Source organism: Salmo salar, chromosome ssa27, assembly GCF_905237065.1.
Source record: "Salmo salar chromosome ssa27, Ssal_v3.1, whole genome shotgun sequence".
NCBI lineage: Eukaryota > Metazoa > Chordata > Actinopteri > Salmoniformes > Salmonidae > Salmo > Salmo salar.
Window position 1 is genome coordinate 37,619,342 of NC_059468.1, and position 15,317 is coordinate 37,634,658.

A 15,317-nucleotide genomic window follows, 5' to 3' on the forward strand; every position below is an offset into this window, starting at 1 on the left:
TCTCCTTCCCCCTATACATATCTCCTCCATCACTCCAGTATCCCTGTCCCCTTCCCCCTATACATATCTACCTCCATCACTCCAGTATCCCTGTCCCCTTCCCCCTATACATATCTACCTCCATCACTCCAGTATCCCTGTCTCCTTCCCCCTATACATATCTACCTCCATCACTCCAGTATCCCTGTCCCCTTCCCCCTATACATATCTACCTCCATCACTCCAGTATGCCTGTCCCCTTCCCCCTATACATATCTACCTCCATCACTCCAGTATGCCTGTCCCCTTCCCCCTATACATATCTACCTCCATCACTCCAGTATCCCTGTCCCCTTCCCCCTATACATATCTACCTCCATCACTCCAGTATCCCTGTCCCCTTCCCCATATACATATCTACCTCCATCACTCCAGTATCCCTGTCCCCTTCCCCTATACATATCTACCTCCATCACTCCAGTATCCCTGTCCCCTTCCCCCTATACATATCTACCTCCATCACTCCAGTATCCCTTCCACGTCCTTCCCCCTATACATATCTACCTCCATCACTCCAGTATCCCTGTACATTGTTAATATGGTACTGACCCTGTATATAGTCACCTTACCCCTATACATATCTCCCTCCATCACTCCAGTATCCCTGTCCCCTTCCCCATATACATATCTACCTCCATCACTCCAGTATCCCTGTCTCCTTCCCCCTATACATATCTACCTCCATCACTCCAGTATCCCTGTCCCCTTCCCCCTATACATATCTACCTCCATCACTCCAGTTTCCCTGCACATGTAAATATGGTATTGGAACTGACTTTTTAAACATGTCCTATATATAGTATGCTTTCTTACTTAGTCGAGTTAATATTTCTTATTTCTCGTGTTATTTTTTTTCTAGTAATACATTGTTATTAATTGTTGCATTGTTGTGTTTTGAGTTTGCGATTCAGGCCCTTCACTGTACTTGTGACATTACACTTTGAAACTCATGTCTTCTCCAATGTGTTCTGAAGGCAAGGAGAGAGAGGATGCAAGGAATTAAAGGAAAAACAAATGAGATTGACTCTTTACCTCCTCCCTACGAGGCCGCAGCTGCTTCCCTGCATTATGTCAGCACTTTATTTCCCCGTTTTTGCCAATGAACGTAGTCCCTCTCTCTCTGGTTGACTGACGGCCAAATACATTCAATTCAAGCCTCGTGTCCCAAACGGTTCCCTATTTCCTTGGTAGCGCACTACCTTTGGGCTGGTCACTGTATAAGAAATAGGGAGCCATTTTTAAAATTACACATGGTTTCTAAACACCTCCAAGTGAATTTCCGCTGCACCACAGACGCGCCCGCTGCACCACAGACGCGCCCGCTGCACCACAGACGCGCCCGCTGCACCACAGACGCGCCCGCTGAACCACAATAAGTACTTGAAGCATTTAGACCAAAAACCGTCACTAATAATTCTATTAAGAAAAAGTCTTTCTTTTTACGTATCAAGTAGAGAGCGTGACAGCTTCCGTTTTCCATAATAAAAGGCAATCCACTGTGACCTTTAGTCAGCCGTGCTGCAAGCCAGCGTTGTTCTGGCTGGGTGCTGTGGTGCATCTCTAAACTCCCTGGGGTCAGTTACAATGACTTTGGCTAAGTCCCAAATGAAACCCTATTCCCTTTATAGTGCACTACTTATGCACATTTGCCAGTTACAGTAAAGCACTTAGTATCAAACATTGACTAGAGGATTTGTTTTTAAATCATTTTAACAATTGGTACATTTCCAGTTTAGCCAGGCTGTCTGAGCAGTCACATGATCAGACTGAACACCTGAAGGAATTGAATTTGGAATTTTTTGAATTGTTGAGGATAATATCGAATTGGGAATTCAATTCCTGGAATTTACCTAAGATTGGATTTGACACTACTTACTGTCTGTTAGCTGTACCATAGTTACTGTAAATAGGTCCCCTCTAGTTCAACACTACTGTCTGTTAGCTGTACCATAGTTACTGTAACTAGGTCCCCTCTAGTTCAACACTACTGTCTGTTAGCTGTACCATAGTTACTGTAACTAGGTCCCCTCTAGTTCAACACTACTGTCTGTTAGCTGTACCATAGTTACTGTAACTAGGTCCCCTCTAGTTCAACACTACTGTCTGTTAGCTGTACCATAGTTACTGTAACTAGGTCCCCTCTAGTTCAACACTACTGTCTGTTAGCTGTACCATAGTTACTGTAACTAGGTCCCCTCTAGTTCAACACTACTGTCTGTTAGCTGTACCATAGTTACTGTAACTAGGTCCCCTCTAGTTCAACACTACTGTCTGTTAGCTGTACCATAGTTACTGTAACTAGGTCCCCTCTAGTTCAACACTACTGTCTGTTAGCTGTACCATAGTTACTGTAACTAGGTCCCCTCTAGTTCAACACTACTGTCTGTTAGCTGTACCATAGTTACTGTAACTAGGTCCCCTCTAGTTCAACACTACTGTCTGTTAGCTGTACCATAGTTACTGTAACTAGGTCCCCTCTAGATCAACACTACTGTCTGTTAGCTGTACCATAGTTACTGTAACTAGGTCCCCTCTAGTTCAACACTACTGTCTGTTAGCTGTACCATAGTTACTGTAACTAGGTCCCCTCTAGTTCAACACTACTGTCTGTTAGCTGTACCATAGTTACTGTAACTAGGTCCCCTCTAGTTCAACACTACTGTCTGTTAGCTGTACCATAGTTACTGTAACTAGGTCCCCTCTAGTTCAACACTACTGTCTGTTAGCTGTACCATAGTTACTGTAACTAGGTCCCCTCTAGTTCAACACTACTGTCTGTTAGCTGTACCATAGTTACTGTAACTAGGTCCCCTCTAGTTCAACACTACTGTCTGTTAGCTGTACCATAGTTACTGTAACTAGGTCCCCTCTAGTTCAACACTACTGTCTGTTAGCTGTACCATAGTTACTGTAACTAGGTCCCCTCTAGTTCAACACTACTGTCTGTTAGCTGTACCATAGTTACTGTAACTAGGTCCCCTCTAGTTCAACACTACTGTCTGTTAGCTGTACCATAGTTACTGTAACTAGGTCCCCTCTAGTTCAACACTACTGTCTGTTAGCTGTACCATAGTTACTGTAACCAGGAAGAGGTTGAACCAGAACCAGCAGACTGGGTTGAGTATTAGAATAGGGAGTGTAAAACTTCTAAGAACACCCCCCTAGTGGAGAACCCGTTGTCGAGTGGCAACGCTCCCGGCTGGTCACATTCCCCACCAGAGACTGGGTTCAAACCCCACATCCACTCTTCCTACTGTTCTCTCATTACATTCCCCACCAGAGACTGGGTTCAAACCCCACATCCACTCTTCCTACTGTTCTCTCATTACATTCCCCACCAGAGACTGGGTTCAAACCCCACATCCACTCTTCCTACTGTTCTCTCATTACATTCCCCACCAGAGACTGGGTTCAAACCCAACATCCACTCTTCCTACTGTTCTCTCATTACATTCCCCACCAGAGACTGGGTTCAAACCCCACATCCACTCTTCCTACTGTTCTCTCATTACATTCCCCACCAGAGACTGGGTTCAAACCCAACATCCACTCTTCCTACTGTTCTCTCATTACATTCCCCACCAGAGACTGGGTTCAATCCCAACATCCACTCTTCCTACTGTTCTCTCATTACATTCCCCACCAGAGACTGGGTTCAAACCCAACATCCACTCTTCCTACTGTTCTCTCATTACATTCCCCACCAGAGACTGGGTTCAAACCCAACATCCACTCTTCCTACTGTTCTCTCATTACATTCCCCACCAGAGACTGGGTTCAATCCCCACATCCACTCTTCTCTCATTTGCCTGTCTCCACCAATGTATTTTTTATATCCCAAAAGAGTATGAGTGTGTTTGTTTGTCACCTGGTCCTCGGTGAGGTGAAGCACAGTCTTTTTGTAGGAAATGACATCAAAATCCACTGCCTTCCACACAGCGTGACCCAGGAGGCTGCCCACATTCCTCTTCTTGGTAATGACAATCAGGTACATCCCTGTGAAAAGGGGGAACCACAGTGAACATGTCAGCACAACATATAAAACAGTAACGTGTTAGTTACAGGGGTACATCCTGAAGGACAAGATAGGGGTTATGTCCAAATAATCTCTCCTTTCTCCCCAAGTGTGCACTTGTTCAATTCCCTTCACTGATCTGAATGTCACTCTGGCTCCACAACATACCTGTACTTTTGGTATCTGATGCTCCCTGACTGTCGAGCTTTCAAGTCTGTGATTATTAGCGCGAGAGAGATAATGAAGTCAACAAACTGTATGAATGTAGGTTTGTTATGATTTATACACAGTTTATTTTTTACTCAAACCTCCCTCAGACCGTATGTTTGACACCCCTGCTCTAGCCCGTACATAAACCAATCCCAATGCTTTTAGATTTGCGGGAATCAGTGAACGAGTCCACACTTCGGGAGAAAGGCGATATTGTCGGGATGCACCGAGTGGTAGGCCTACATCCTGTGATAAGGATCAGTCCGGTGTTGGGTCAGGCTGTGGACCTACCTGCCACCAAGCGGACGGTCCCCATGATGCCACAGATGGGTCTGGTGTTGGCTGACGGAGGAACATCCTTCTTCCCTAAAGAAACAAGATGGAGGACAAACACTCTATAAATCACAATGGTTAACACACAGCCAGCTCCTGTATTGACCCGCACACAGCCGGCTCCTGTATTGACCCGCACACAGCCGGCTCCTGTATTGACCCGCACACAGCCGGCTCCTGTATTGACCCGCACACAGCCGGCTCCTGTATTGACCCGCACACAGCCGGCTCCTGTATTGACCCGCACACAGCCGGCTCCTGTATTGACCCGCACACAGCCGGCTCCTGTATTGACCCGCACACAGCCGGCTCCTGTACTGATCCACATGATTAGGCCAAGCAAATTCTGTAAGTGATCTTCAGTTGTTGACCTAGATATTTTTTCTGCACTTCAGAGTAGTGGGCAAAAACATTGCCAGCATTTTATGCAGTTGTAGGTTTTAAAACCACATGAATTATTCACAACTTACACAGTTCAGTTACTCCATCAGGAAGCTATAAAGCCTCCCTGGGAACATATCTGAATTCATCCAATAACAAATGCTTGTTGTTGTTTCCCGTTACAAAACGTTTTGCTACGGTGTTCACGGAATCTTACCAGTCAGGGTCATCTCATTGGACACCCTGTCGATGGCCAGGACTGCATCGGCCCCATCATCACAGGCCTCAATGTAGAACTTCTCTGGGCTGGTGTGCCTGTGGGGGGGTAGAAAAATAATGGAGAGGTTCAGGTATGTTGTGAAGTAAGGTGAAGTTTCCCTTAGACGCTGATCTTGGGTCACCCCGGAGCATGTCACAGATAACGTCCAGTGACAAGAACAGCAATCTGGGAACACAATGTACAGAAAGGCAAATCTGCCACCTGAGATGCAGCACATTACAGCGATGAGACAATAATCCTGAGGTTTATTACAGGCAGACAATAAAATGTAGATAATGACAACTGTGCCGTTGTGGACTTGAGCAATGCACTTAACCACCCACAACGTACGATATAGCTATATCAATCGTAAAAAGAAATAGATGACAATGGTGGTCACGTCAACACGTATTTTTTCCCCAAACCGCTATGACTGATTTGTGGCGCTGTCCGCTAAAAACAGTTGCCTCATAGTTTAATGAATGCCAATTCTCATCCCACATCGTGCAGCAGCCTGGTCTCATCGACTAGACGCAACTGCCTCGCCTGGTTCACCAACTACTTCTCTGATAGAGTTCAGTGTGTCAAATCGGAGGGCCTGTTGTCCGGACCTCTGGCAGTCTCTATGGGTGTGCCACAGGGTTCAATTCTCGAACCGACTCTTTTCTCTGTATACATCAATGATATCGCTCTTGCTGCTGGTGATTCTCTGATCCACCTCTACGCAGACGACACCATTCTGTATACCTCTGGCCCTTCTTTGGACACTGTGTTAACAAACCTCCAGACGAGCTTCAATGCCATGCAACTCTCCTTCCGTGGCCTCCAACTGCTCTTAAATACAAGTAAAACTAAATGCATGCTCTTCAACCGATCGCTGCACGCACCCGCCCGGCTAGCAACAAAGCATCCTTCACTCCTGCTGCCACACATACCCTCGTAAAACTGTCTATCCTACCGATCCTTGACTTCGGCGATGTCATTTACAAAATAGCCTCCAACACTCTACTCAGCAAATTGGATGCAGTCTATCACAGTGCCATACGTCTTGTCACCAAAGCCCCATATACTACCCACCACTGCGACCTGTACGCTCTCGTTGGCTGGCCTTCGCTTCATATTTGTTGCCAAACCCACAAGCTCCAGGTCATCTACAAGTCTTTTCTAGGTAAAGCCCCGCCTTATCTCAGCTCACTGGTCACCATAGCAGCACCCACCCGTAGCACACGTTCCAGTAGGTACATTTCACTGGTCACCCCCAAAGCCAATTCTTCCTTCGGCCGCCTTTCCTTCCAGTTCTCCGCTGCCAATGACTGGAACAAAATGCTTTTTTTTTTTTTTTTTAATCACTGAAGCTTGAGACTCATGCCTACGTCACTAACTTTAAGCATCAGCTGTCAGAGCAGCTTGCCGATCATTGCACCTGTACATAGCCCATCTGTAAATATCCCACCCAACTACCTCATCCTCATATTGTTATTTATTTTTTTGCTCCTTTGCACCCCAGTATCTCTATTTGCACATCTATCGCTCCAGTGTTTAATTGCTAAATGGTAATTATTTCGCCACTATGGCCTATTTATTGCCTTACCTCCCTAATCTTACTTCATTTGCACACACTGTATATAGACTTTTCTATTGTGTTATTGACTGTACGTTTGTTTATTTCATGTGTAACTCTGTTGTTGTTTGTGTCGCACTGCTTTGCTCTATCTTGGCCATGTCGAAGTTGTAAATGAGAACTTGTTCTCAAATGGCCTACCTGGTTAAATAAAGGTGAAATAAAATACATTAAAAAAAAAATTGGTTAACATAAATCCAGGCCACTCGAATTAGTATGATGTGTTACATTGGGTATGGTTACATAAGACAGAATGTTACTTAAGGCAAAACCCGAAAGGAAGGTGGTTGGTTAGGGTGGATTGGTAGGCGTATAACACGAACATCTAGCAACCCAAAGGTTGTGTGTTCAAATCTCATCACGGACAACTTCAGTAACTTCACAACTACTTAGGATGTTAGCTAACCCTTCCAACCTAACTACTAACCTTAACCCAGCTAGCTGTTAGCAACAACAAACTGGAATTCATAACATATCATACATTTTTGTCATATAGCTGACGCTCTTATTCAGAGCAACATAAATTAGCAAATAGGGCTAAGTGCCTTGCTTTTTCACCTAGTCGGCTCAGGATTTGAACCAGTGACCTTTCGGTTACTGGTCCAACGCTCTTAACAGCTAGGCTTCCTGCCACACCTAACATATCATACACATTGTAACGTTCACAAATTAACACATACCATACAAAATGTATCATGCTGTATCAAACTAAATGAAGCGTCTGGGATTTATGTACAGAATAATATGAAATGCTTTGAGGACAGGTTGGGGGCAGATTTTTTTACCTTTATTTATAATATTCATCCTGTGCCCACACTTCTAATTCTGAAAAGTGAAAGAATACCTGTGAGAAGGGTCACCCTGATAGTGGTTATAGGTTTTTAATACAGTACCCAATAACAATCTGAGTTAATTTGACCATTGAAAAAAAAGTGCTATTGGGTAATTACTGCACTGCGGGTTGGATTGAATTGAGCCCCTTATCTTCATTTTCAAGGTGATGATTGCACTTTTCTTCCCAACAGAATTACGTAATAAATGCGAGTCCACATTTCAAAGATTTGTTTTGCGCCCAAACTTACACCCCAATGGCAATAGATGTCAAGAACTTGGTGCCTTACCAACTGTCAGCCAACTGTCCTGAGCCTGACAGTTTACTTCAGGTAGTATGCTTTAGTAAGAAAGTGTTGGGATAAGGTAGAACTACGTTTAACCACCCCAAAAATTTATATTTATGAGTAACTCTCCCACCCACAACTTCTCACTTGAATGCATTTCACATTTGAAGGGATTGTTGACTTAGCTAACATTCAGCCAGCTTGCTAATGACAACCCGACTTTTGACAATCATTGACAAGATTATGACAAATGTCCATCTCTGCAGTTGAAAACGTCGACTTGATATTCCTTATACTTGATTGGTGTCGTTTAAATACATTTAAAAGTGAAGCGCAATACTTACAAATTGAACCTCTCGTAGGCTATCGCCATCTTCACTTCTTATAGCGACCTGAGCTGCTGCTGCTGCTTCTTCCTTCTTCTTCTCTTCTTCTTCTTCTTCTTCTTCTACGACATAATGGCGGTCCGGAAACAAACGTTTAAGAAGCATGCCGCCACCTACCGTGCTGGAGTGTGTGGTCAATCATGGTTTACAACATGAGCTCCACGTTGCTAAATCCTTCTTCTTCTTGGATGAGGTTTAACAGCGGTTGGCATCCAATAAATGTTGCATTACCGCCACCTACTAGACTGGAGTATAACTCAAATCAAATCACATTTTATTTGTCACATGCGCTGAATACAACAGGAGTAATGCTTACTTACAAGCCCTTAACCAACAATGTCGTTTTTAGGGGGGGAAAGTGTTAATAAAGTATTTACTCAAATAAACTGAAGTAAAAAATAATAATACTTTGCTTGAAAAAAAAAAAAGAAATAAATGAAACAAAATACTATCTAACGCTACACTCACAAAAAAATATACATCAAATAAATAAACAGCATACTCCACTATTTAAATCTATTTAGCCCTACTTCAGGCCAACAGTCTGAAAGGATGGGACACCAACACCTAATACACCCTGTAACTCTTCTGACGTCAAATCTCGCACACCCAAATACCTCTCTGCAGCTGCCCGCACAACCTCTATTTTCTGCGACTTACGTTCCATCCCTGCAGTATTTTTTTAATTTAACTAGGCAAGTCAGTTAAGAACACATGTTTTATTTACAGTGACGGCCTAGGAACTGTGGGTTAACTGCCTTGTTCAGGGGCAGAACAACAGATTTTTATCTTGCCAGCTTAGGGATTCGATATAGCAACCTTTCAGTTACTGGCCCAACACTCTAACCACTAGGCTACCTGCCGGCCCAGTACAGTTGATAACCATTGCTATAAATGCCAAAAATCCAATCTTACTGAAACATATATCACTTGTTGGCCTGTCCCTCTGTTCTGGTACAGATCTACTAGTCACACCACTCCTCCCAGGATCCCTCCCTTTGACCCATCTTCCTCTACTTTATTCACTGCCTCAGCGTATGACAACTACTTCTACTCTAACCCTGGGAGCCTCAACCTTCCTCTCTCGCACGGGATATTTCTGATTCCCAGCCCCATGGGTACCCCTACATTTAACACACACCACTACTTTCCCCAATGCTATACATTCGTTTGTCTCATGTCCTTCTGCAGACTTCTCACACCTAGGAACCTCCCTCCAACAACACTGCCACATGCCCATAAGCTTGACACATGTAACAACAATGTATTCGGCACAAAAGCTTGTACAGGATAACTTATATATCCTAAACATCACTTTGTCGGGCAAAGACTCAACATCAAAACTAAAAAAAAACAGACAATAACTCTTGTGTTTCACCGCTCACGTCACCCTGTCTGCGTCGCACCAAACGACGAGTATCACAAACACCGGGAATCTTCCCCTTCGGTTGGTCAGCTTTCACATTTACAGTTTACAGTTACCCCAGTTATCATTCCGTTCAATGGCGCCCTTTTCTTGGGAGCAAAACAATTCACATCTCTTTCCCCCATTTGTTTAACACGGAGTGCCTGCTGTCTCTGACCAGCAGAAACACAAACAGTTATCACAAGACCACTTCTGGTTACCCTCACCGATTCCACAGCCGCCCAACTCTGTTTTCACCCACCCTGAAACCACAAATGGATCAGCCAAAAGACAACGTTTCACTTTTTTCCAAAAACTTCACTCCTACTGTCACAGAAACATCTTTACCCTGACCCTCGGAGCAAGCCTCGGGCTCTGAGAACTTCACCACAGATACTTCACCCTCATTCACTTCCATTTCTCCTCCTGTCTTCAACTCACTCTGCTTACACTTTCTACCATTCTTCTTTAACAAACCATCTCCCTTTTTATCCGCCATTTTTATCCGACTCTAGCTCACCCATTTCAAACAAGCGCGCTCTCTTTGTCCTGGATTCCTCCTGGCACACCAGCTACCAAGCTAGCATGTCTCATTTCTAAATCCTCTAACCTAACTCAGTAGAACCCTACTAACTCCTAAAGGACCCTCCGCAAAAATCACTTCCAAACCTCACTAACCCCATCCAACCTCAATGGCCCTACACTTCAATCTTTTCCTCTCTTACAACAATATAATTTCCATACTTACAACACCATAACAACACACGCTTCACCGTTTCATCGATCATACACTCCAGACATAATCCATTCACATGCTTGCAAACCAGATGTAATGACGAGTTCAATGTGCAATGTCCTAGGCACAATCGACCTAATCTGACCTTTGAATGTTGGTCCACTGACCTTTCTTTGGAGGGCATATGCCGGCCCTTGTGCCCTTCTGCTCAGAGTACCATCTCTTCTGCCACACATCTATCAAAATAGCTCTGATCTTACATTTGGCCTCATCTTTATCCAGTGGAACATGAATATCAATTAAATCTCGTTTTTTAAAGCACTTTTTGCTATCTGGTCTACAATTTAATTCCCTTCCACACCCGAATGGGTTTGGACTAGGCCTGTGGCATTCATGACATTTTGTCAGTCGGTGATTGTCAAGCAAATAACTGCCGGTCTCACGGTAATTGACTGTTAATTAACATAAAAACATAAAAACATTCAGCATCTCCTGGCTTCACCGCATAGCCTACAACACACTAATGCAGACATTTGGAACATCTACATTTTGGAACATCTACATTACACACAGGTGTAAAGAAACATGATATGAAGGAAATCTAGTGTATTTCAGAAGAACAGAATAGCATCCTCTGAGTTGTCCTTAGGTTAGTTCCTGATGTGGCTATGCCATATGGCTGTGGGCTACACTAGTTCATTTAGCAGACAAGATTTGCTTAGAATTCCGTGCCATTATTTTATATTATTTTATAGTATGAAGAATACAATTGAACAAAGCTGACTAAAATAGAAAGGATATTTGTTCCAAGTGCGCACATGCGGCTATTCTGTGTTGAGTGGTTAACAAAGAAATAGGTACTCCTATATGCTTCATTTAGAGCTTGTTTATGTAACTTTAGTTGTGACACTCATGTTGGGCTATATGTTTTGATTTTTAATACATTCTGAGGCTGCATGATGCGAAAGCCAAGCTATGAGGCCGAAGGAATTGTCCGTAGAGCTCTGAGAGAGGATTGTGTCGAGGCACAGATCTGGGGAAAGGTACCAAAAAATGTCTGCAGAATTGAAGGTCCCCTAAGAACACATTGGCCTCCATCATTCTAAGAATAAATCCACGATAATTGATAATTTCAGTAAGCATTTTTCTACGGCTGGCCATGCTTTCCACCTGGCTACCCTACCCCGGTCAACAGCCCTGTACCCCCCACCGCAACTCGCACAAGCCTCCCCCATTTCTCCTTCACCCAAATCCAGATAGCTGTGGTTCTGAAAAAGCTGCAAAATCTGGACCCCTACAGATCAGCCGGGCTAGACAATCTGGACCCTCTCTTTCTAAAATGATCTGCCGAAATTGTTGCAACCGCTATTACTAGCCTGTTCAACCTCTCTTTCGTGTCGTCTGAGATTCCCAAAGATTGGAAAGCTGCCGCGGTCATCCCCCTCTTCAAAGGGGGAGACACTCTAGACCCAAACTGCTACAGACCTATATCTATCCTACCCTGCCTTTCTAAGGTCTTCCAAAGCCAAGTCCACAAACAGACTACCGACCATTTCGAATCCCACCGTACCTTCTCCGCTATGCAATCTGGTTTCAGAGCTGGTCATGGGTGCACCTCAGCCACGCTCAAGGTCCTAAATGATATCATAACCGCTATCGATAAGAGACAATACTGTGCAGCTGTATTCATCGACCTGGCCAAGGCTTTCGACTCTGTCAATCACCATATTCTTATCGGCAGACTCAACAGCCTTGGTTTCTCTGATAGAGTTCAGTGTGTCAAATCGGAGGGCCTGTTATCCGGACTTCTGGCAGTCTCTATGGGGGTGCCACAGAGTTCAATTCTCGGGCCGACTCTCTTCTCTGTATACATTAATGATGTCGCTCTTGCTGCTGGTGATTCTCTGATCCACCTCTACACAGACGACACCATTCTGTATACTTCTGGCCCTTCTTTGGACACTGTGTTAACAACCCTCCAGACGAGCTTCAATGCCATACAACTCTCCTTCCGATGCCTCCAACTGCTCTTAAATGCAAGTAAAACTAAATGCATGCTCTTCAACCAATCGCTGCCCGCACCTGCCCGCCCATCCAGCATCACTACTCTGGACGGTTCTGACTTAGAATATGTGGACAACTACAAATACCTAGGTGTGTGGTTAGACTTGTAAACTCTCCTTCCAAACTCACATTAAGCATCTCCAATCCAAAATTAAATCTAGAATCAGCTTCCTATTTCGCAACAAAGCATCCTTCACTCATGCTGCCAAACATAGCCTTGTAAAACTGACCATCCTACCGATCCTTGACTTTGGCGATGTCATTTACAAAATAGCCTCTACTCAACAAATTGGATGCAGTCTATCACAGTGCCATCCGTTTTGTCACCAAAGCCCTATACACTACCCACCACTGCGACCTGTACGCTCTCGTTGGCTGGCCCTCGCTTCATACTCGTCGCCAAACCCACTGGCTCCAGGTCATCTACAAGTCTTTTCTAGGTAAAGTCCCGCCTTATCTCAGCTCACTGGTCACCATAGCAGCACCCACCCGTAGCACGCACTCCAGCAGGTATATTTCACTGGTCACCCCCAAAGCCAATTCATCATTTGGCCGCCTTTCCTTCCGGTTCTCTGCTGCCAGTGACTGGTACGAACTGCAAAAATCACTGAAGCTGGAGACTCATATCTCCCTCACTAACTTTAAGCACCAGCTGTCAGAGCAGCTCACAGATCACTGCACCTGTACATAGCCCAACAACTACCTCATCCCCATACTGTATTTATTTATTTATTTTGCTCCTTTGCACCCCAGTATCTCTACTTGCACATTCATCTTCTGCACGTCTATCACTCCAGTGTTTAATTGCTATATTGTAATTACTTCGTCACTATGGCCTATTTATTACCATACCTCCCTTATCTTACCTCATTTGCACACACTGCATATAGACTTTCTACTGTACTATTGACTGTATGTTTGTTTATTCCATGTGCAACTCTGTGTTGTTGTGTGTGTCGAACTGCTTTGCTTTGTCTTGGCCAGGTTGCTTTTGTAAATGAGAACTTGTTCTCAACTAGCCTACCTGGTTAAATAAAGGTGAAATAAATAAAATAAATGAAAAATAAAAATCTTAAATGGAAGAAGTTGGAAACCAGATAGACTCTTCCTAGAGCCTGCCGCCCGGCCAAACTGAGCAATCGGGGGCGAAGGGTCTTGGTCAGGGAGGTGACCAAGAACCCAATGATCACTCTGACAAAGCTCCAGAGTTCCTCTGTGGAGATGGGAGGACCTTCCAGAAGGACAACCATCTCTGCAGCACTCCACCAATCAGGTATTTATGGAAGAGTGGCCAGACGCAAGCCACTCCTCAGTAAAAGGCACACGACAGCCTGCTTGGAGTTTGCCAAAAGGCCCCTAAAGGATTCAGACCATGAGAAACAAGATTCTCTGGTCTGATGAAACCAAGATGGTCTGAATGCCAAGTGTCATGTCTGGAGGAAACCTGACAACATCTGTACGGTGAAGCATGGTGGTAGCAGCATCATGCTGTGGGGGTGTTTTACAGTGGCAGGGACTGGGAGACTAGTCAGGATCGAGGGAAAGATGAACGGAGCAAAGTACAGAGAAATAGTTGATGAAAACCTGCTCCAGAGCACTCAGGACAACGACCCTAATCACACAGCCAAGACAACACAGGAGAGGCTTCGGGACAAGTCTCTGAATGTCCTTGAGTTGCCCAACCAGAGCCCAGACTTGAACCCAATCGATCATCTCTGGAGAGACCTGAAAATAGCTGTGAGGCTATGTTGTTGCTAATGTTAGCGTCTCCCTTTTCAAGAATAACTTTCAAAAATAAGTTAAGTTTCAAATGAGCATCATCTGGTGAGTGGAACAGTGTTTTTATTGCAGCGCCTGCTGTTAGACGTCTCTTTGAAAATAAACACTGTGTGTGAAACATTTTTGGAACTGAAAGCCTTTTAGGAAAATGAAATCTCATTCAAATCTGTTCATATACACCCTCAGGAAGAATATGACACTTCAACAACAAAAACCTTTTTCTGACAAGCGACCACTTAGATATGGTAATTTTCACGTTTTCATAAATTCTTAGAATGTTTGGGAATTACATATTCTAATGCATTTGTGATAATTCTATAGTGATGTAGAGTGGGAAAGTGGCCGTGCGTGTGGACAATTAATATATACTGCAGTAAATAAAACTGAATAAAAACATCTGTCTTGTCCAGGGTTGGAGTCTACACAGACCTATAAAGGGAAAGGGGGGATACCTAGTCAGTTGTACAACTGAATGCATTCAACTGAAACGTGTCTTCCGCATTTAACCCAACCCCTCTGAATCAGAGAGGTGTGGGGGTGGCTGCCTTAATCGACATCCACGTCTTCGGCTCCCGGGGAACAGTGGGTTAACTGCCTTGTTCAGGGGCAGAACGACAGATTTTTACCTTGTCATAGCCAATCAGTAGGCCTCTATACAAACAAGCCATTTGCCAGACGAGCGTGGTGTCATTCACTTTGAACTGGACTGTGTGTTTATAGGCAGTAGCAACGGGACAACTGTAGATCAATAGAACACATTCACCTATCCAGTGGTGTAGTGGTGCCTGGAGAAGTGGGTATACTCTAACTTTGCCATAAAGTTCCCAAACGGCTCGCCCAGCGAAGGAAAGGCTGAAAAAGTATATATTTTTTTCTCTATGTTCTTTTTTTAATTGGGTGGGCCTGGCTCCCCAGTGGGTGGGCCTCTGTCCACCCAGGCCCATGCATGTCTATGCCCCTGATGCAAACTG

General features: G+C 44.3%; 1 protein-coding gene across 1 annotated transcript in view; it reads right to left on the bottom strand.

Moving 5' to 3' along the window:
* sacm1la (SAC1 like phosphatidylinositide phosphatase a) overlaps positions 1 to 8,555 on the bottom strand; it is a 30,081-nt gene extending 21,526 nt beyond the window's left edge. Inside the window, exons 1-4 of the mRNA XM_014178710.2 lie at positions 8,321 to 8,555; positions 5,196 to 5,293; positions 4,556 to 4,630; positions 3,908 to 4,035 (exon numbers count right to left, since the gene is read on the bottom strand). Coding sequence (XP_014034185.1) covers positions 3,908 to 4,035; positions 4,556 to 4,630; positions 5,196 to 5,293; positions 8,321 to 8,349 — 330 coding nt within the window. The 5' untranslated portion in view covers positions 8,350 to 8,555. The remainder of the gene's footprint in view (positions 1 to 3,907; positions 4,036 to 4,555; positions 4,631 to 5,195; positions 5,294 to 8,320) is intronic.
* Between the last annotated feature and the right edge of the window lie 6,762 nt (positions 8,556 to 15,317).